Raw genomic sequence first — 19587 nt, 5'->3', positions numbered from 1 at the left:
CAGCGGGAGCTGTTGGGAAAAGACTGGATTGCTTAGCTCAGCGAAATCCAGGAGCGAGGTGGCACCCTGCTCTGCTAGCTAACGACTGGCCCTTTGGCGACCCAAAGCATGAACTCCAGTAAGCTGCTGCTCCCCCAGATACCTCTGGGAGGAGGGGGTTGCCCCTTATTTCTTTGGGAGTTTTCCTCATGAAAATGTTTAGAAAGAGAAACAAAATCTCAGCAAAGGGCTTTTCAGGATAAAGAAGTAATTGTCTGGATGATATGTTCTCGACACCCCTCCCCCCAAAAAAGTGGAAAAGTGGTTTAGATGAGCTGAGATCTGCAGTTTGTGAGACTAGACGTCTCCCTCCATGTAGATGTGGGCCTTAAAGCAGCATTGAAGACACTGTGGTCTTGCCAAATAAAACTATGGCGTGAGATCCTTGTAGAATTTCAGTCTTTCCAGCTTGCCTTTAGACACTTTGATGAAATCTGGTTTTTAATTCACTGATTTACTGACCAAATAAATGGCTGACTACTGTAACCTTTCAAGAGTCCCCTGGATTGAAATAAAAGACTGGTTGATGTGAGGAAATTGAATGGATTTAAATCTGAGTGGCATGCTTCTTCTCAGGGATTAATCATTTGGTAGATACTAAGTATCCAACAAACCACAAGCTAGGGATACAAAAGGATTAAGAATTCCTTTTAGGGAATTGCAATTTAGTGAGGATTGTAACAGTGTTGTAAGCCCTATAACAGAGGACATGTGATAGCAAGGTCATAGTTATTCATACCGAATTCAACACACATTTCCAATGTAGGGTAAATAATTGTCAGGCTTTTCTGCCTCGGGCCATTAGCACTGATGATGGATCCCTGCGGTCCTTTATGCATGCCTGATGGTGAGCACCTGAAGTAGGATGTGGGCATATGTAGGTGGATACATCTGGGCTGAGAGACTGGGCTCATAAGGTCTGCGTAAAGGGACGCGGAAGGAGCAGAACCACCAGAAGGGAACAAGTGAGAGACCAGAGGAGAAGCAGAAGAGAGAGAAAAAGCCACGAGCGAACACCAGAGAGCCCTGAAAAGTGAAGATTCGCTGGGAACTAGGGGGCTTGCCAGCTTCCTGGCACCCTGGCACGCCTGCCTGCCGTGTACCTGGTAAAATGTAAAATAAAGACTGAAAAAGCCACCGAGGGCTCCAGGACTCTCCTCCTTCACCCTTCTGCTTGGGTCATAGAGATCCTGCACTGTGCTCTTTCTTGCACTACACCAGTCACCTAAAGAAACACAAGTTGTTTAAGATCCCTCTACCAATGTAAAATCAAATGCCTTATGTTTGAGACATTCGTAATGTAGTAGTTGTATTGTGGTAGCGGAAAGAGTTCAGAATTTAGAATGAAAGGAGTTGTTCCAATTTGTCCCTACCTTACATGTAGGCACCTAGGCGAGTCATTTAATCTCGCAGAACTTCAATTCCCTCCATAAAATCTACTTCTGCCCATCTGATTATTGTGGTGGGGATGCAGTGAGATAACGAATGCAAAGTCACTTCTACGGTCAACCTTTAAGGGAGTTAGCAAAACAGTTCTTGTTCGCCAAGGGATTTTTTGCATCAGATCTCAAAATGTCCATCAGGGGTATATTCTCAGGGAAGCAATTACATGACTTGCACTGAACAGGCCAAATCAAAAGGACCATCCACTACAGTAAGTCCTCACCACACCTACAGGCTATTCTCCAAACTGCAGCCTCCAGCCACGACTGCAATCCGCAACCCAGTTTCATTTCTCCTGAGTCAGCGGCCACCATATCTGGGAGGACTGAGGAAAGGCGCTCTGGCCGCACGAAATGCTTCGCGCGATGACAATGGTAAGCCCCTCTATCCGCCGCGGGCAACCAAACTCTATGGTCGCGGTTTGGAAACTGCGCGGGAAGTGGGCGGTGTGTGGTGAAGGCGTTGGGTCGTCCCTCGGAGCTGCCCAATGGGAACGCGTTATCTGCGCGTTTACGGCGCTCTCGGATTACCGCCTCACTCAACCGTTCTTAGACTCCCCAAAGGCACCGCCCCTTTGAGTTTTAAGGGGCGGGTCCGGAAAGGGGAGGGACTTTAACTACCGGCGGGTTGATCAATCAGCGTGCAGCGAGGCTGTGAGAGACAGTAGCGGCAACCAATCAGCACATAGGCTTCTTCGGGCTTCGCACTCGCGCCGCCGATTGCGGCCGTTACTGGTGGCGCGCGGGGGGACTCAAAGTAGGTGAGTTCTGGGGGACCTCGCCCACGTCTCCCCGGGTGCCATCTTGGTTCTCCGGGAGGGCGGGAGGGGCGTGCCCTAGAGGCGACTGGGCGGAGGAGATTTGGAAATTTGCTGTTCGAATTATAATACCGGCCCTTACTTGACTCCCCTTCCCGAGTTTAGGTATGAAGACACTGGGAGACGTTGGGCCAGGAGGGACCCCCTGAGGTGGGGATCAAAGATGGTGGCCCACTGAATTGAAGCGAGGGGTCAGGGACACCCCTGAGTTCTGCAGTCATAAGGACGGCGTTGGTCCTGTCTCTAGAGGAGGTGTCCTGCTTTCCCCGCCTGACACCCGTCACTCTCTAGGGTAGCATCGGAGTGAAGTCCGTGCTATTTTGACTTTTCATCTCCTTTCGTTTGTTCTTCTCATCAGTAGACTCGGTGATGTAACACTCTGGAAGGCACGGTTAATCTTATGTTCGGTTCGTGAATGCAGCCCAAGTACTTCGTAGCAGGTGCACCATAACTACCTTTGAATCTGCATGATGGATTTGAAGGGAAATAAGAGTTCTGCTGGTCTGCGGGGGGCGGGGGGGGGCGGGAGAGGGCGGGGCAGGACGGGGGGGGGGGGGGGCACAAACGGAAAAGTATGTTTACAGTAGGATGAGAAGTGTTAGGTCCAAATCCACTGACCACTGTGGAGCATGTGGACACGCGGGAAGCGGGGAAGACTCCAGGGAAGGCTTTGCTGAGGAAGTGACGTTTGAACAGAATGTAAAGGATGGGTAAGAGTTGGGTCAGAAAACTAGAAGCGAAGCTCCAAGATATTCTAATGAATGCAGATGTGGGGGACAACAGGGGCAGTATGCTCAGAGATTGGGAAGATCCATGTAGCTGAACCATAGGCTTGAGGGAAAGGGGTTCAGATATTGCTGGAGTCTAGGCATGAAAAATTAAAATACAGCAAACAGGAGAAATATTATCTGGGTGATTTGGGACAAGTTCCTTAACCTGTCTTTGTGACAGCTTCTTTTCTGAGAAATGGGAGATAATAATAGAACTTTACATGATTCTTGAGACAATTAAATGAGTTAGTATAAAATAATAGAACACTGCTTGGCACAACAAACCTCTGTATATCTCGGCTGTTACATTTCTTTCCAATTTTCTTTACTCACACTGACATGATCTACTAAAGTATAAAACCATGGACTTTGCAGCCAGAACCACCTTTATTCCTATCCTTTCCACTTAGCCCTCTATGCTATATAATAGTTTTTGCCTTAATTCCCTATTACCTACCTCAGAGGCTACTGTGCTTGACACATAGTTGATTCTTGGCAAATGCTACCTCCCTTTGAAATGGTGCAGGTTGCAACCCCGTGGCGGAGAGTTAAATCAAATTAGTGAGTTGCAAGTCAGCATCTAAAAAGTAGAGAATGAGGGCCTCCCTAGTGGTGCAGGGGTTAAAATCTCAGCCCTATCAAGTGATCACCAGCCACTGTAGCATGAGTTCAATCCCCGGCCAGGGAGCTAACCCATATGGCGCAGCAGACCTCTCCTGTCTCATCCACTGCTCCCCTCAGCAGTGTATTTCTGTGGATCTGCCTATTCTGCTCCCCTCTGTGTCTCTGGTGAATCCTCTCGCCTCCCCTCACATCTGGTCTGTACCCCAGCTCTTGAATGTATAAATAAATAAAAATAAATCATAACTAGAGAATGGGGGGAAAGTGAAATGAAAACAGTGTGTAAGGCTAAGCACTGTTTCTCAGAATGTTTCTCTATAAATAAGCACATGAATATGTTGTATATAGTTGCGTACTTGGGACCTTATATTTCTTTCTTACTTTGTGTCATAGTCAAAATACTTTTTAAATGCTTCAGAAGAATAAACAACAGAATGGTTGGCAGAGAAAGAGAAGCATTAATCTTTATAACTTCAGATTTACCCTGGATTATCAATCTCCTCCCTTGAGGCTCTGTTTGTGAACCAATGACAGAGATGACAATTATGTGTTTGCTTCCCAGATCATGGAGGACACCCAGGTTATTAACTGGGATGTTGAAGAAGAGGAGGAGACAGAGAAACCCAATGAACCATTGGGGTATAACTTGGAGCCCCTAGGACGACTGCGTATCTTCAGTAGTGTCCATGGACCAGAAAAAGGTCAGGGGGTATTGGGTACTGAAGTACTATTATAGATTTCTTATTTTTGTGGGGAAACAGAGGAATGCAAGACGCTTTATATGTTTGAAGGATATCTGAAAATTTTTCCTACTAGGAATGAAGAAGAGGTGACTGAGTGAGTAAATAGCGCTACACCACTATCCTGGCCTTACTGGGTGTTGCTTTACTTTAGTAGATAGAAGATAAAGAGATTCAGATAATAATCTAGCGTGATCTAGAAATGAATGGGGGTGATGGTTGCACAACAGTGTGAATGTATTTAGTACCACTGAATTGTATGCTTAAAAATGTTTAAAATGGGGGCCTCCCCGGTGGCGCAGCTGTTGAGTGCTGGGTTGCGAAGCTGCCCACAGCCTCTGCAGCGCCGGTTCGATCCCCGGTTGCTCCCCGGCCACTGGAGGAGGGTCCCACATGGCACGCAGACCTCTCCTGCCGCCCGCTGCTCCCCTCAGCAGTGTGCTTCGGTCCCTCTGCCTGCTCTGCTCCCTGCTCTGGCTCTGGTGAATTCTCTCACCCTCCCGCGCTTCTGACTGTACCCAGTGCTTGTATAAATAAAAATAAAATAAATAAATAAATAAATAAATAAAGCACAAATGTTTTTAAAAAAAAATGTTTAAAATGGGAAGTTTATGTATATTTTACCACAATAAATAAAGCGCAGTGTGAATGGATAGGGTATTTACTTTGAATAATAATACATTGCATATTCTTCAATATCTAGATGTCCTAGGGATTTTTTATTTTTCTAATGCATGTGGGACCTTGGGTGAGTAGGGGGCTGTTTAACAGGAACACTTTCCTAATAGCAGGTCAGGCTCCTCTGGCCTTGGAAACACTCTACCTCTCTTGTCCTTAGATTTCCCACTATACCTCGGGAAGAATGTGGTAGGCCGGATGCCTGATTGCTCTGTGGCCCTGCCCTTTCCATCCATCTCCAAACAACATGCAGTGATTGAAATCTTCGCCTGGGACAAGGCACCTGTCCTCCAGGATTGTGGGAGCCTCAATGGTACTCAAATCCTGAGGCCTCCTAAAGTCCTGAGCCCGGGGATGAGTCATCGTCTGAGGAACCAGGAGTTGATTCTCTTTGGTGACTTGCCCTGTCAGTATTATCGCCGGGATGTCTCCCTGCCCTTTGTCTCCCGGGGCCCTCTAACTGTAGAGGAGACACCCAGGGTTCAGGGAGGAACTCAATCTCGGGGGCTTCTGTTGGCTGAGGACTCCGAGGAGGAAGTAGGTAGGTGTGTGTTGGGAGTGTGGGTGAGGAGAGGGCCTGGTGAGGGTAAGACTGTCAGCTTGCGTTACTCCTCTTGACAGATTCTCTTGCTGAAAGGTATGTGGAGAATGAACCAAGTGCCACATCCTCCACTTTGGCAACAGTAGTTCCAGAGAGGTGAGTGTCCAAGTGCCAGACCCATGTCTTCAAAAAGAAATAGAGTGGCCTCCCTGGTGGCGCAGGGGTTAAAGACAGAGCTCTCAAGCTTTCGCCAGCCACTGCAGTATGAATTCACAGCTCAAGTTCAATCCCTAGCCAGCCAAGGAGCTACCCACATGGCACAACAGACCTCTCCTGCCTCTCCCGCTGCTCCCCTCAGCAGTGTATTTCAGTAGATCTGCCTGTTCTGCTCCCCACTCTGGTGAATCCTCTCACCCACCATACCTCTGGCTTACAACCCATTTCTTGTATGCATAAATAAATAAATCTTTAAAAAAAGAAAGAAAGAAACAGGGGCTGGAGGATCCATCTCTAAGAGATAATTGTCTTAAAAGTGGAGAATAGGAGACTACACATACTCTTTCACTCAGCTGAATTTCTGTTGTGTACCTCCGATGGGCCAAGTAGTACTAATTACTGAAGACAGAAAAACATACTATCTGTGTCTGCCTTCAGGGAGGTCACAGGTAAGTGGGGGTGTCTCTGCCTGGGAAATAGATTCATTAGACTCTTCTCTTTCCTTCACAGTGATGAAGAGGGGCATTCGCCTGCCCAGGATGGCCCTGGGCCACCTTTTGCTTTCAACTTGGACAGTGACACAGATGAAGAAGAAAACCAGCTACCAGCAGCAAGGGAGGCCTCCTCGACTACAGAGGCAGAACAGCCTAAAACTGAAGGAGGCACAACTGAAACCCAAATTGGAAAGGATCAACATTCAGTGAAGGACAGGGACAATGAGACGGAAGTTGAGGGGGGTGCAAGAACTGGGGTGGTTCCATTTGGGGTGAATGTTGAGAGGAGCCAACCTGCAGGGGAGGACAGTGACACAGATGTGGAAGGTGAGGGCACGGCCACTGGAGGACCAGCGGAGGTGCGTTTGGAAATGACCCAGCCTTGTGGCTTCATAGAAAGTGATACTGATGTGGAAGAAGAGGGGATGCCCGTGACCCCAGCTGTAGTTCCTATGAAGAAAAGACAGTTCTTCCATGGAGTTAGTACAAAGAGTCCTGGGGTACCTGGCTTAGCACATGGGCAGAAGAGTCCCACTAGTAGTGATACAGATGTGGAGGAGGGTGAGGATCCAGTAACGGTCCCTCTGGAGAGAAGCAGAGCTTCCATTGTGATCGACAGCAATACAGATGACGAGGAAGAGGTCTCCGCAGCGCTCACTTTGGCTTGTCTGAAAGAGAGTCATGCCGCTACCTGGAATAGAAATCCAGAAGTAAAAGAACACAGGCCCCAACCAGGGGTCCTGAAGCAAAGCCAAATCTCCCCTGGGAGAGACAGTGACACAGACTTGGAGGAAGAGGGGGTCTCAGTGAAAAAGAGAGAGACTATCCCTAAAGGTCATAAAGACACGGCACATTCAGAAAAGAGCCAACCACCTTTTGGAGACAATGATGTAGAGATGGAGGAAGATAACAGCTCACCCAGGGTCCACCTGGACAGTAGCCGGGCTTCTGCCACAGATGCAAAGCATCAGGTGCATGTGGCGTGGACAAATAAAATAGATGTGGAAGCAGATGGGAGCCCAACAAAGCTGCCTGTGCTGCATCTAGGGGAGACCCAGGCTCCTCCAGCTGAGGACTGTGAAACAGATGCAGAAGAAGGCACAGCCTTAGAATTCTCGGTGGTGGCAGGTATAAGAAGGAGCCAGCTTCCAGCACAGGGGATGATAGAACAGGCTGCAGCCGTCCTGGAGCAGGGGAAGGCACTTGAGAAAGGGGTCCGGGGAAGGTCACCTGTGCCACAAGGGAAGCAAGATGTTCCTGTCTCAAAGGGCACGGGCACTCCAGGGGCACCCACCCAGCCACAGAGAGCAGGAACTCAGACCCCCACAGGAAAGGAGAGAGAATTGCATGTGCACGGGACCAAGGACTCTGGAGACAACCATGATGGTAAGATCTCATCTTCCTTCCTCCTTGACCCCTAAAATAATGCCTATAGGGTCTCTTAGTCCATTTGAGCTCCTTTAACAAAAGGCCATACACAAGGGGACTTGTAAAAAACAGACATTTATTTTCACATTTATTTAATTTATTTTCACATTTATTTTTCCTGCAGCTGGGAAGTCCAAGAACAAGGCACCAACAGATTCAGCATTTGTTGAGGGCATACGTCCTTGCTCATAAGCAGCTGCCTTCTCGTTGGCTTCTCTGAGCACAGGGCACTCTCTGAAGTCTCTCATCAGGGCACAAATTTCATCCATGAGGCTCTACCCTCATGACCTCCCAAATGCCCCTGCCTTCTAACATCCTCACTCTGGGGATTAAGTTTCAGCATAGGAATAGATGTGGAAGCAGATGGGAGCACAATAAAGCTGCCTGTGCTGCATCTAGAGGAGACCCAGCCTCCTCCAGCTGGGGAAGATACCAACACTCAATGCTTTACATAGGGGAGGAAGGTGAGGAGAAACAATAAAGGAAAAGTAAGGACTTTCGGGTCAGATGTGATCTATTTTCTACCCTGTACTCTTCCCCCACCAGATTCTGAAGATCTGGACTTGCAGGCTACACAGTGCTTTGTGGAGAGAGAGAATCAGAGCCTGGAAGGTGAGGACATTGTGTCGTGTGGATACTGGTACAAGCGGAGCTGGGGGAGTACGCTGGTGGTCCTTAAGGGTGTGAAAGCTGGCGTGTGCGGGGCCTGGGACCCAGGAGGCCCATGGAGGACTGTGCTCAGGCCATCCTTCCTTGTGCAGCAGTCCAGCACATGGAGGATGAACCCACCCAGGCCTTCCTGTTCAGCCACACCCAAGAGCCCGGCCCTTCTCATTGCAGCTTCCAGACCCCAGGTATGAGGAACTCTGCCTTCCTTTTGCCCATAACTTGGAATCCTTGTTTTCTCTCTCTGTGTGATTCTGTCATATTGTTACATTGTTTAACTATTTTGCTGATGTCTTTCTGTCTCATCAGAAAAAAATACTAAGTCACACCTATAGAGCAACTAGTCTAGCTTCATTTTTTTTTTAACTTATTTATGCATACAAGAGCTGGGGTGCACGGCCTCCCTGGCGGCACAGGCAGATGAGCGCTGCACTGTGAAGCTGTCCGCAGCCTCTGCAGCGCGGGTTCGATCCTGGCCGGCCAGCAGGAAACCCTCATGGCGTGGCATACCTCTCCTGTCTCGCCCATTGCTCCCCTCAGCAGTGTATTTCATCAATCTGCCTGTCTGTTCCCCACTCTGCCTCTGGTGACTGGTTCTTGTATAAATAAATATTAAAATTTTTTTAAAAAAAAGAGCTGGGGTGTATGCCAGAGGTGTGTGGGGGGGGGTAGGTTTCACCAGAGACAGTGGGGAGCAGAACAGGCAGATCTACTGAAATACACTGCTGAGGGGAGCAGCGGGCGAGGCAGGAGAGGTCTGCTGCACCATGTGGGTTAGCTCCCTGGCCAGGGATCAAACTCATGCTGTAGAAGCTGCTGATAGCTTCATAGTGCTAAGTCTTAACCCCTTGAGCCACCAGGGAGGCCCCAGTTTCATTTTTTTAAGAGACTGCTGTGAGAACTTTTATTTGAAGGCATGGTTTTTTGTTTTTGTTTTAAGATTTATTTATTTATGCACATAAAATGCTGGAGTGTCGGCCAGAGGTGTGTGTGAGGATTCACCAGAGACAGAGTAGGGAGCAGAACAGGCATGGATCTACTGAAATACACTGCTGAGAGGAGCAGCAGGCAAGACAGGAGAGGTCTGCTGTGCCACGTAGGTCAGTTTCCTGGCCAGGGATTGAACTCGTGCTGTAGTGGCTGCCGATAGCTTCGTAGTGCTGACTTTTATCCCCTTGCACCACCAGGGAGGCCCTGACCTTATTTTTTGACACTAATATTAAATATTAAAACTATCTCTCTTATTCACAGCTTTTTTTAATAGCCCATTAGGTTTATTATTCCATTTGTTTATATTAATCCTTTCTCAACTTATTATCTCTTCAGCCTCTCTTTCTGACTCATCACTGCCAGGTGCCTTGGATGAGCCATGGGAGGTGTTGGCTACACAGCCATTCTGTCCAAGAGAGTCTGAGGCCTCTGAGACCCAGCCCATTGCTGCCTACCTTGAGGCCCATGGACCTTGTGACAGTTCACTGCAAGGCCAACATCCAGAGAGCCCAGTTCACACACAGCCATTGGGGATTCAAGGTAGAAGGATGCAGACTGTGGATATGGGTACATCAAGAGCAATAGCAGAGTGGGTGACCCTGGAGAGAGAGCCATGGCGAGGGAAACAAGAAACCATTCCAGAAGGAAAGAGAGGAACTGTGTGGGCAAGGAAGAACTAGCCAGGGCGATACAGGACAGGGAACAAAAACAGGCAATAGCTAGTGAATCTTAGATACGAGAGTCTAATAGAAAGTTGGAAAGTGCAAGTACTAAAAGGGATATGGAGAGTTTGAAGTAGGAATTGAGTCTATTGAGATTAAAAAAAAAAAAAAAAAAAAAAAAAGGCAGGCTCTTGCAAGAGAAATATTTGCAAGAGTAGTGGAGGAACGAGTACCAGAGAGAGGGCAGGCACTGGGTGAATCAGAAGTCAAGGTGCCTAAAGTGATACCAGAGAGAGACCAAGAGAGGAGAGGCAGAGAGGGAGCCAGGACCAGCACAGGCAGAACCTGGAAGAGGAGTGGGGAACCTTCAGGGACTTGCTTCAACCCCAGTAGCTTCTGGGACCCAGTCAGGTGGAGGAAGGGGAACCCCAGTGAGCCCCATAAGGCAGCAGAGAGGCAAGTGCAGGCAGCGGGTGACCCAAGGTGTTACACAACCTCATGATAATCAGCTCCCAAGTAACTGACTGCTCAGAGCTCAGCCATATTGTTTTTGCTTCCTGTGTAGGCCACTTGAATTGCAAGATGCCACCTAGTGAGGAGGCTTCCAGGGTGAGAACTGCTTTCTCTACCTCCCCCTGCCTACCCCATAAGTCATCTCTACATCCACTCCACTGCTTTCTTCTCCGACCTTCCTTTAATCTCCTTCCCCATATTCTCACTTTTTCTTGCATTTCCATCACTCCTTACGTGACTTTTATCCTTCAACCTTCAGCAGCTATTGTTTTCCAAATTCTCTCTACCCGACTCAGAAAAAAAGTCCTTTTCCTCTTTTCCATGGTTACCCTCCTTATTACTGTCATCCTTTAAATGGAGAGCACTAAATTGGCATTATGGGTAGCGGTCCATGGGCAAGAGAACTGCTTCAGCCCTGGAGGTTCCCAGCCTAGTGGAAGAGGTCACAGATGGAAATGCCAGTGAGCACACGCTAGCCATTGACAAGTGTCAGGAACAGTATCCAAGTCTTACCTCTCTCTGCCTCTTCCTCACCTGCGTCTGTTTCTCCCCAGGAATCCCCAGATGTTTGTCTGCCTCCTGCAGTGCCTGAAGCCTCAGCCTCACTCCAAAGCCAAAAAAATCCTGTACCTCAACCCATCCTTTCTCCCGCTCCAACTTCCTTAGAGCTGCCCATTCCCAGGACCAGGCAAAATGAGAGTCAGGTAGCTCCAGAGACTCCCGTGTCCTTAGAGCTGGAGCTACACCATCCAGAACCCAAAGTTAGGTGCCAGAGGTCTGCCAGGATGACTGCCACTCCAGTTTCTTCTCTTGCCCTTGAGCCCCACCTTGCCACCCCCACAGACCAGCCCGTCAAGTTTGAGCCCCCAACTCAGGTCTCTCAGGTTAGAACTCGGAGATCTTCTGTAAAGACGCCTGAGCCAGTTTTCCCCACAGAACCCCAGCTCCAGCCTTCCACTTCCAAAGACCAGCCTGCCACTCCCAAACCCACATCTCAGACCACTCAGTGCAGGACACATAGGTCCTCTGTCAAGACCCCTGAACCAGGTATCCCCATAGCCCCCGAACACCAGACTTCCACCTCCACAGACCAGCCTGTCACCCCTGAACCCACATCTCGGGCCATTCGGGGCAGGGCACATAGGTCCTCTGTCAAGACCCCTGAACCAGGCGTCCTCACAGCCCCTGAGCTCCAGCCTTCCACTTCCAAAGACCAGCCTGTCGCCCCTGAACTCACATCTCGGGCCACTCGGGGCAGAGTACATAGGTCTTCTGTCAAGACCCCCAAACCAGGTGTCCCCACAGCCCCTGACTTCCAGCCTTCTACCCCCACAGACCAGCCTGTCACCCCTGAGCCCACATCTCGGGCCACTCGGGGCAGGACACACAGGTCCTCTGTCAAGACCCCTGAACCAGTAGTCCCCGTAGCCCCTGACCTCCAGCCTTCTACCCCCACAGACCAACCTGTCACCCCTGAACCCACATCTCGGGCCACTCGGGGCAGGGCACACAGGTCCTCTGTCAAGACCCCTGAACCAGGCGTCCTCACAGCCCCTGAGCTCCAGCCTTCCACTTCCAAAGACCAGCCTGTCACTCCTGAACTCACATCTCGGGCCACTCGGGGCAGAGCCCATAGGTCCTCTGTCAAGACCCCTGAACCAGATGTTCCCACAGCCCCTGACCTCCAGCCTTCTACCTCCACAGATCAGCCTGTCACATCAGACCAGCCTGAGCCCACATCTCGGGCCACTCGGGGCAGGACACACAAGTCCTCCGCCAAGACCCCTGAACTAGGTGTCCCCACAGCCCCTGAGCTCCAGCCTTCTACTTCCAAAGACCAGCCTGTCACCCCTGAACCCACATCTCGGGCCATTCGGGGCAGGACACATAGGTCCTCTGTCAAGACCCCTGAACCAGGTGTCCCCACAACCTCTGAGCTCCAGCCTTCTACTTCCAAAGACCAGCCTGTCACCCCTGAGCCCACATCTCGGGCCATTCGGGGCAGGACACACAGGTCCTCCGTCAAGACCCCTGAACCAGGTGTCTCCACAGCCCCTGACCTCCAGCCTTCCACTTCCAAAGATCAGCCTGTCACTCCTGAACCTATATCTCGGGCCACTCGGGGCAGAGCACATAGGCCTTCTGTCAAGACCCCTGAACCAGGTGTCCCCACAACCTCTGAGCTCCAGCCTTCCATCCCCACAGATCAGCCTGTCACCCCTGAACCTATACCTCGGGCCACTAGAGGCAAGACGCATAGATCTGTCAAAACCCCCAAACCAGTTAATCCTACAACCCCTGAGATCCAGCTTTCTGTCTCCAAAGCTCAGTCTGTCAGCCCTCAGACTGCTCAGGGCAGGACTCATAGGCCCTCTGTGAAGAACCCCCAGCCCATTGTACCCACATCCCCTGATATTGAACCTCCTGCCTCTGCAGACCAGATTGTCTCTCCCAAGGCCATAGATCAGGGTCAGAGCAGGACTCTAAGGTCTTCTACAGCAAATGCTGTGCCCATTCCTGAAGTCCAGTCTCCTGTCCCCACAGAACAACCTATTCCCCAGGAGTCTATCCCTCAAGCCAATGGAAGCAGGAAGCCGAGGGCCACTAGGAAACATGGGTCCCTCACAGTTTCCTATGTCCCTGAACCCTGCCCTGCACCCCCTGAACCTAACTGCCAGTCCTCAAGGAACCAAAGGCGGGGAGCTGTGAGAGCAGCTGAGGCCTTTAGTGCCACATCTGAGCCTGTCTCTGCCCAGCCTCCTAAGACATCCACTCAGGGTCCCCATATCCAAAAGGCAGAGGCAGCAGATAGCACTGAGCTCACCCTAGAGACCCGTCCCAAGGCTTCTCAAAGCTGCAAGAGGCCTTTAGATACCATGGACTCTCCCCCACCTCAAAAACGACTCCAAAGAGGGGAAGTGCCACAGGAGACAATATTCTTCAAGGAAGAGGAAGAAGATGCTGCAGAGAGGCCAATGAAGGACGAGGTAAGGAAAGGGTTAGGGGCACAAAAGGGCCTAGGGGCTCAGAAATTCCCACTAAAGTCTTTCTCAGTCCCAGCATGTAGCAATACCAGGACCAGTCAAGAGAAAGAGAGACCAAACTGAGGAACCCAAGGGAATATCTAGCCGCAGCCTCCGACGGGCCAAACCTAACCAAGACTCCACAGCCCCCAAAGTAAGACATGAGGGCATGTGGTTTTGTGGGAGAAAGGGAGGTGAATGAGGGGTTTTTGAGCCACGCATTGGTGGCCTGGGTGGCTGTGACCAGCGCTCACCCCTCCACAGGTGCTGTTCACAGGCGTGGTGGATGCGCGAGGAGAGCGGGCGGTGCTGGCGCTGGGGGGCAGTCTGGCCAGCTCAGTGACAGAGGCTTCCCATCTGGTGACTGATCGAATCCGCCGGACAGTCAAGTTCCTGTGTGCCCTGGGGAGAGGGATCCCCATCCTCTCCCTGGACTGGCTGCACCAGGTGAGAGGCCTGAAGGTGGTGGCAGACCAGTAGAGACAGAGACCGGAGAGGCCAGCTCACATAGCGCTCTCAAAGGCGATGGGACGGGAGGCGAGGGCTGTGGGAAACAAGGGTGGGTAACGAGCAGAAGGCTTGATTCAAAAACCATTTCACGGGCTCCCTACAATGCTGGGCAGAAGAGCTGGGAGATGGGCTGAACTGAGCCTTGGTGCTGACTGTTCCTGTCCTTAGTCCCGCAAGGCCGGTTCCTTCTTGCCCCCGGATGAATACGTGGTGGCTGATCCTGAACAGGAGAAGAACTTTGGCTTTAGTCTTCGGGAAGCCCTGCGCCGGGCTCGGGAACAAAGGCTGCTGGAGGTGAGGCTGTCTTTCATCCCTTGCTTCAGCCCTCCTTCCAGAGCGCCCTTAGATGTCCATGGCTCTCACCCATGTATACATCTACTCATTTGCTCCCTCTTAGGGCTATGAGGTCCATGTCACCCCAGGAGTCCAGCCCCCGCCACCTCAGATGGGAGAGATAATCAGCTGCTGTGGAGGCACCGTCCTACCTAGTATGCCCCGGTCCTATAAGGTATGGATGGCATGTTCTAGAGGTGGTGAGATGGCAGTTACAGAGGTGGTTGGAGAACAAAATGGAGGTACAGGTGGGAATAAAGAGGAGTGGCAGGGTGGGTGGGGGAACTGTGGTATAGAAAGGGATGGGAATAGGGGAAGATGTCTGCCGATTCAGAATGGATATTTTTTTTAAAGATTTATTTATTTATGCATGCAAGAACTGGGGTATAGGCCAGAGGTGCAGGGGGTGAGAGGCTTCGCCAGAGACAGAGTGGGGAACAGAACAGGAAGACTGACTGAAATACACTGCTGAGGGGAGCAGCAGGTGAGTCAGGAGAGGTCTGCTGTGCCATGTGGATAGCTCCCTGGCCGGGGGTGGAACTTGTGCTGCAGTGGCTGCAGATAGCGTCATAGTGCTGTGTCTTAACCCCTTGAGCCACCAGGGAGGCCCCATTTTTTTTTTTTTTAAGATTTATGCATACAAGAACTGGGGTACAGGCCAGAGGTGTGGGGGGTGAGAGGATTCACCAGAGACAGCCGGGAACAAAACAGGCAGACCTACTGAAATACACCGCTAAAGGGAGCAGCAGGTGAGACAGGAGAGGTCTGCTGTGCTACGTGGGTAGCTACTTGGCAGGCTGGGGATCAAATTCATGCTGCAGAGGCTGCGGACAGCCTCATAGTGCTTTGCTTAACCCTTTGTACCAGCTTAACCCTTTGCTTAACCCTTTGTACCAGGTCATTTTTTCATCCTTTAATAACCAGTTCTCTCCAGCTCTCTGAAAATATCTTTTTATAGTTCAAATCAAGATTCAAACAAGGTCCATGTATTGCCACAAATGTTGCATCTCTTCAGTTCTCTTCACAGCATCCACAAACCCATCCAGCTTTTTTTTTTATGTCTTTGACTTTCTGCAGAAAGTAGGTCACTTGTCCTTTAGAGTGTTCCACAGCCTGGATTTTTCTGTTTGTCCCTTCATGTCATTTATCATCATCTTCTATCTTCTATAGGTCCTGTACATCGTAGTTAATTTTATTTTTTTTTCTGAATTTTTTTTTTTTATAGAGGCATGTTTATTTATTTATTTGTTATATTTGTTTGTTTGTTTTGTTTATACATGCACTGGGTGCAGCCAGAAGCGCGGGAGGGTGAGAGAATTCACCAGAGCCAGAGCGGGGAGCAGAGCAGGCAGAAGGTCCGAAGTACACTGCTGAGGGGAGCAGCGGGTGGCAGGAGAGGTCTGCGCACCATGTGGGATCCTCCTCCGGTGGCCGGGGAGCAGCCAGGGATCGAACCGGCACTGCAGAGGCCGCGGGCAGCTTTGCAACCCAGCGCTCAACCGCTGCGCCACCAGGGAGGCCCCATCGTAGTTAATTTTAAAAGCGCACATAAGTTCGGGTTCAACTTTTCCTGCAAGAGTGCTGTATAGACAGTGCAGCGGGCTTCGTGGCTTCATATCAGGAGGAACTATTTTAGTGATGTTAAGACTGATTCGTATACCCAGATCTATTTCTCTGATTCTGACTTCCTGTCTTTGCACTCTTTCCCAGCCTCAGCGAGTTGTGATCACATGCTCCCAGGACTTCCCTCGGTGCTCCATTCCTTGTCGCGTTGGGCTGCCCGTCGTCTCACCTGAGTTCCTGCTGACAGGAGTGTTGAAGCAGGAAGCCAAGCCAGGGGACTTCATCCTCTCTGCTTCGGAAATGTCATCCACCTGAAAACACTACCCCAAGCCCACTTCTCTCCCAGGCCAGTAAATAAAGTTCAGAAAATATTTGGAAGAAAACTTAGGGCTTTAGAAAGGACTGGGCTATTCTGATCTTATTAGCCTTGGAACATGAATGGGCTCAAAAATGTTTATGGGTAAAACAAAGATAGGGAGATTAGGAGCCACAGATTTTTTTGTAATGGCCATTTAAAGTTGGCGAATCCCAGGCTCCGATGTTTCGAATGGCTGCTCCTATTTAGCTGAACCGATGTGCTAATGCTCGGTGGCACACACATCCCTGCCCCCCCATTTGAAAACCATCTTTCTTTCCTATTTGTTAACTGGGATTCTTACTCATCTTCTGAAACATAGTGGGACCAATTTTAGTGTCGGGAACTTGAAGGGATGTTTGGAGTGAGTAAATTTGAGGATGGCGTTATGGAATGCTACTGAAATATTTCCCACTCTTCTGGACCTGTCTTATTAGAGGCATACGTTAGCCTTGACTTTGAACAAGTCTGCACTTTTATGCCCACCTTTTCCAGTATTTATAACATTAGAGCTTATGTTTAGCTTCTGTGATAAATTTTCACTCTGTGCCTTATGGTATAATGTATTTTCTATGTAACATTTCTTATAATTTTTGAAGTTGGTTGGTTACAAGAATGTGGAGAAATTGGAACCCTTACTTACTACACATTGCTGGTAGGAATGAAGAATGTTTCAGGCTGTGGTAAACAATTCAACAGTTTTTCACATAGTTAAACATAGTTACCAACCATGTGACCCAGCAATTCCACTCTTGCTAAGAATTAAAATAGGTCTTCAAAACAAATAACTGTATTCAATGTTCATATCCAGTATTCATAGTGATACTTTTTGTAACAGCCAAAAGATAGAAACCACACAAATGGGTGAGAGGATGTGGGATACCATAGGATTAGCCATCAGAAGAGATGAAGCACTGATCAACGTTTGGAGGATGACCCTCAGAAGCAGGTTGCTAAGTGAAAGAAGCCAGACAAAAGATCACATTGTATGCTTCACTACTTTAAATTACCCAGAATAGGTGAGTCTGTAGATACGGAGAGTAGATTGGTGGTTGCCAGGGTCTGGGGCAGGGGTAGGGGAAATAGGAGGTGACTGCTCAATGGATCTAGCCCTTCTTCAGGTTATAGGGTATGATTTGGTGCTGATGAATGGGCTTTGGAACTAGATGGAGATCTGCACATTGTGAATGTGCCACATAACACTGAATTGTTCTCAGATGGTTCATTTTATATGAACTTCACAAAAAAAATTTGGAAATTTGGCTTTGTGCCCTTTTCTATAAGTTATACTCAGGTTTCGAAAGCTGGGGTGTAGTAGAAATAGCATGAACGTTGTCAAATATTGTGCTGGTTTTTGAATATATCAAATCTCATATATTAAGCACAGCCATTGTGGGTGTGGCACACAGTAGGACCCAAAGTACTCTTGGACAACTCAGAGCCTTGAAAGTCTTGTGCTATGTGAAGCTACGGGGACATGGGTCCCTGAGGGCCACAGTATTCCTAGCAATACCTGCGGTGCTATTACCCTATTTAGCACTCAAGCTCCTAAAGAACAGGGATTTTCCTCATACTTCCAGTGAGCCCCATAACATATTGCACGCTGTATAAGAGTGTCTGTGGGTCAGCATCCCTGCAAGAAACAATGGCACAGTCAAATCAGGATAATTTGGAAGAGTTCAGTAAAATGGAAATTAACAAGTAAGTGGACAAGATGCAGAGAAATCACAAAGACTGTTGCAGGACCCTGGTATCCAGAGTTCTCTTTTTAACCACTTCTCTAAAGCCAAAAGGATGAAAAGCCTTATGTAGTGAGGGTTCCCCCATCAAGGCTATGTTCTTCACTGATCATCCATGCAGGACAACTTCCTGTGTGACTCTGAAGGGAAAATAGCTGATACAGTACACACTAGCATTAATTCAGAGGAGGGTGGGCAGAGAAGGAGCCCGCAGAGAAGGAATGTGGAGCCTGTGGGATGATGCTTGGCAGTTTTCTCATCCCTGAGTCCACTCAACTAGCAGTTCTCATCTGGGGAAATTTATCACTTTGGGTATGTTTCTTCTGCCTGTAAATTGCAGGAACTAGCAGTGTCTAAGGTGTGACTAGATCACATGTCTTTAGCTGCCTGATCTTTCTGATGGAGAAAACCTTACTTTTACTCTGCTGTTTAGATATGAATGTTAGTCTGCAGGTATTACAAAGAGGTCTACAGGGAAAGTGTGTTAAAACAACAGGTCTTTGTAGCTTCTGTTAAGTAAATGGAATCAAACTAATGAGGCTGCAGAGTCAAGTCCTGCAGTTCCTGATCACAAACTTGGATAAAATTAACCTACTGCAGGCACTCCCTGGTGGCACAAGGGGTTAAGACGCAACCTATGAAGCTGTTTGCGGCCACGGCAGCATGAGTTCGATATGGCGCAGCAGACCTCTCCCGTCTCACCTGCTGCTCCCCTCAGCAGTGTATTTCAGTCTGCCTGTTCTGTTCCCCACACTATCTCTGGTGAATCCTCTCACCCCCACACCTCTGGCCTGTACCCCAGTTCTTGTATGCATAAATAAATAAATCTTTTTTAAAAATTAACCTACTGCAAAGTTTACAAGTGTAATAAAGTTTCTGTCACAAATAATTTAGTATTTTTATATCTGGTTAACAAATCACCTGCCTTTAGTATTATGAGAACAGATCTTTCTGTATTACAGAGTTGTTCTCTGCCCTTCTTAGTAAGTGGAGAGGCAACAGTGCTACGTGCAGAATAAGCATCTATTTTTTTTTTTGTGGTAAAATAGTCACTGTTTTCAATCTACAAGACATGAAAGGTCAGAGCTTTGGGGTCTCAACCTGGGCCAACAATCTCAATTTCTCTCACCTAGGTTTATTGAAGTGTTAAGGGGAGGGGGTCCTGCCTGGTGGCACAAGGGGTTAAGTCGCAGGACTATGAAGCCATCTGCAGCACGAGTTGGATCCCGACCCACAATGCACAGCAGACCTCTCGTCCCTCCTGCTGCTCCCTCAGCAGTGTATTTCAGTCAGTCTGCCTGTTCTGATACCCACTCTGTCTCTGGTGAACCCTCTCACCTCCCCGCACCCCTGGCCTACACGCTAGTTCTTGTATGCATAAATAAATAAAATAAATCTTTAAAAAAAAAAGTGTTGAGACTGTAACCTCTGCACTGGTTGTTTTCT

At 49.0% G+C, this 19587-nt stretch overlaps 1 protein-coding gene across 10 annotated transcripts; it reads left to right on the top strand.

The window, feature by feature from the left end:
• Positions 1 to 2098: 2098 nt before the first annotated feature.
• Positions 2099 to 19510, top strand: MDC1 (mediator of DNA damage checkpoint 1). Of its 10 annotated transcripts, none has more exons than XM_037519325.2 (16): positions 2099 to 2242; positions 2661 to 2739; positions 4253 to 4391; positions 5269 to 5649; positions 5730 to 5805; positions 6376 to 7745; positions 8334 to 8399; positions 8549 to 8641; positions 9780 to 9983; positions 10671 to 10714; positions 11173 to 13605; positions 13673 to 13795; positions 13906 to 14088; positions 14320 to 14445; positions 14549 to 14659; positions 16195 to 19510. In XM_037519325.2, exons 3-16 carry the CDS (start codon positions 4256 to 4258, stop codon positions 16360 to 16362), a joined length of 5514 nt encoding a protein of 1837 aa, XP_037375222.1. In that variant the 5' UTR covers positions 2099 to 2242; positions 2661 to 2739; positions 4253 to 4255; the 3' UTR covers positions 16363 to 19510. The 10 variants fall into 10 exon arrangements, with proteins under 10 accessions (XP_037375222.1, XP_037375220.1, XP_037375227.1 ...); XM_037519323.2 differs by having other exon boundaries at positions 2658 to 2739; XM_037519330.2 differs by having other exon boundaries at positions 2405 to 2739; positions 9807 to 9983.
• The last annotated feature ends 77 nt before the right edge of the window (positions 19511 to 19587 follow it).

The sequence above is a fragment of the Talpa occidentalis genome, unplaced genomic scaffold, assembly GCF_014898055.3.
Source record: "Talpa occidentalis isolate TD23 unplaced genomic scaffold, MPIMG_talOcc4v2.1 talOcc4.2, whole genome shotgun sequence".
NCBI classification, from domain to species: domain Eukaryota; kingdom Metazoa; phylum Chordata; class Mammalia; order Eulipotyphla; family Talpidae; genus Talpa; species Talpa occidentalis.
The sequence above is the reverse complement of the archived record's forward strand: the minus strand, read 5'-3'. Positions and strand labels throughout refer to the sequence as shown.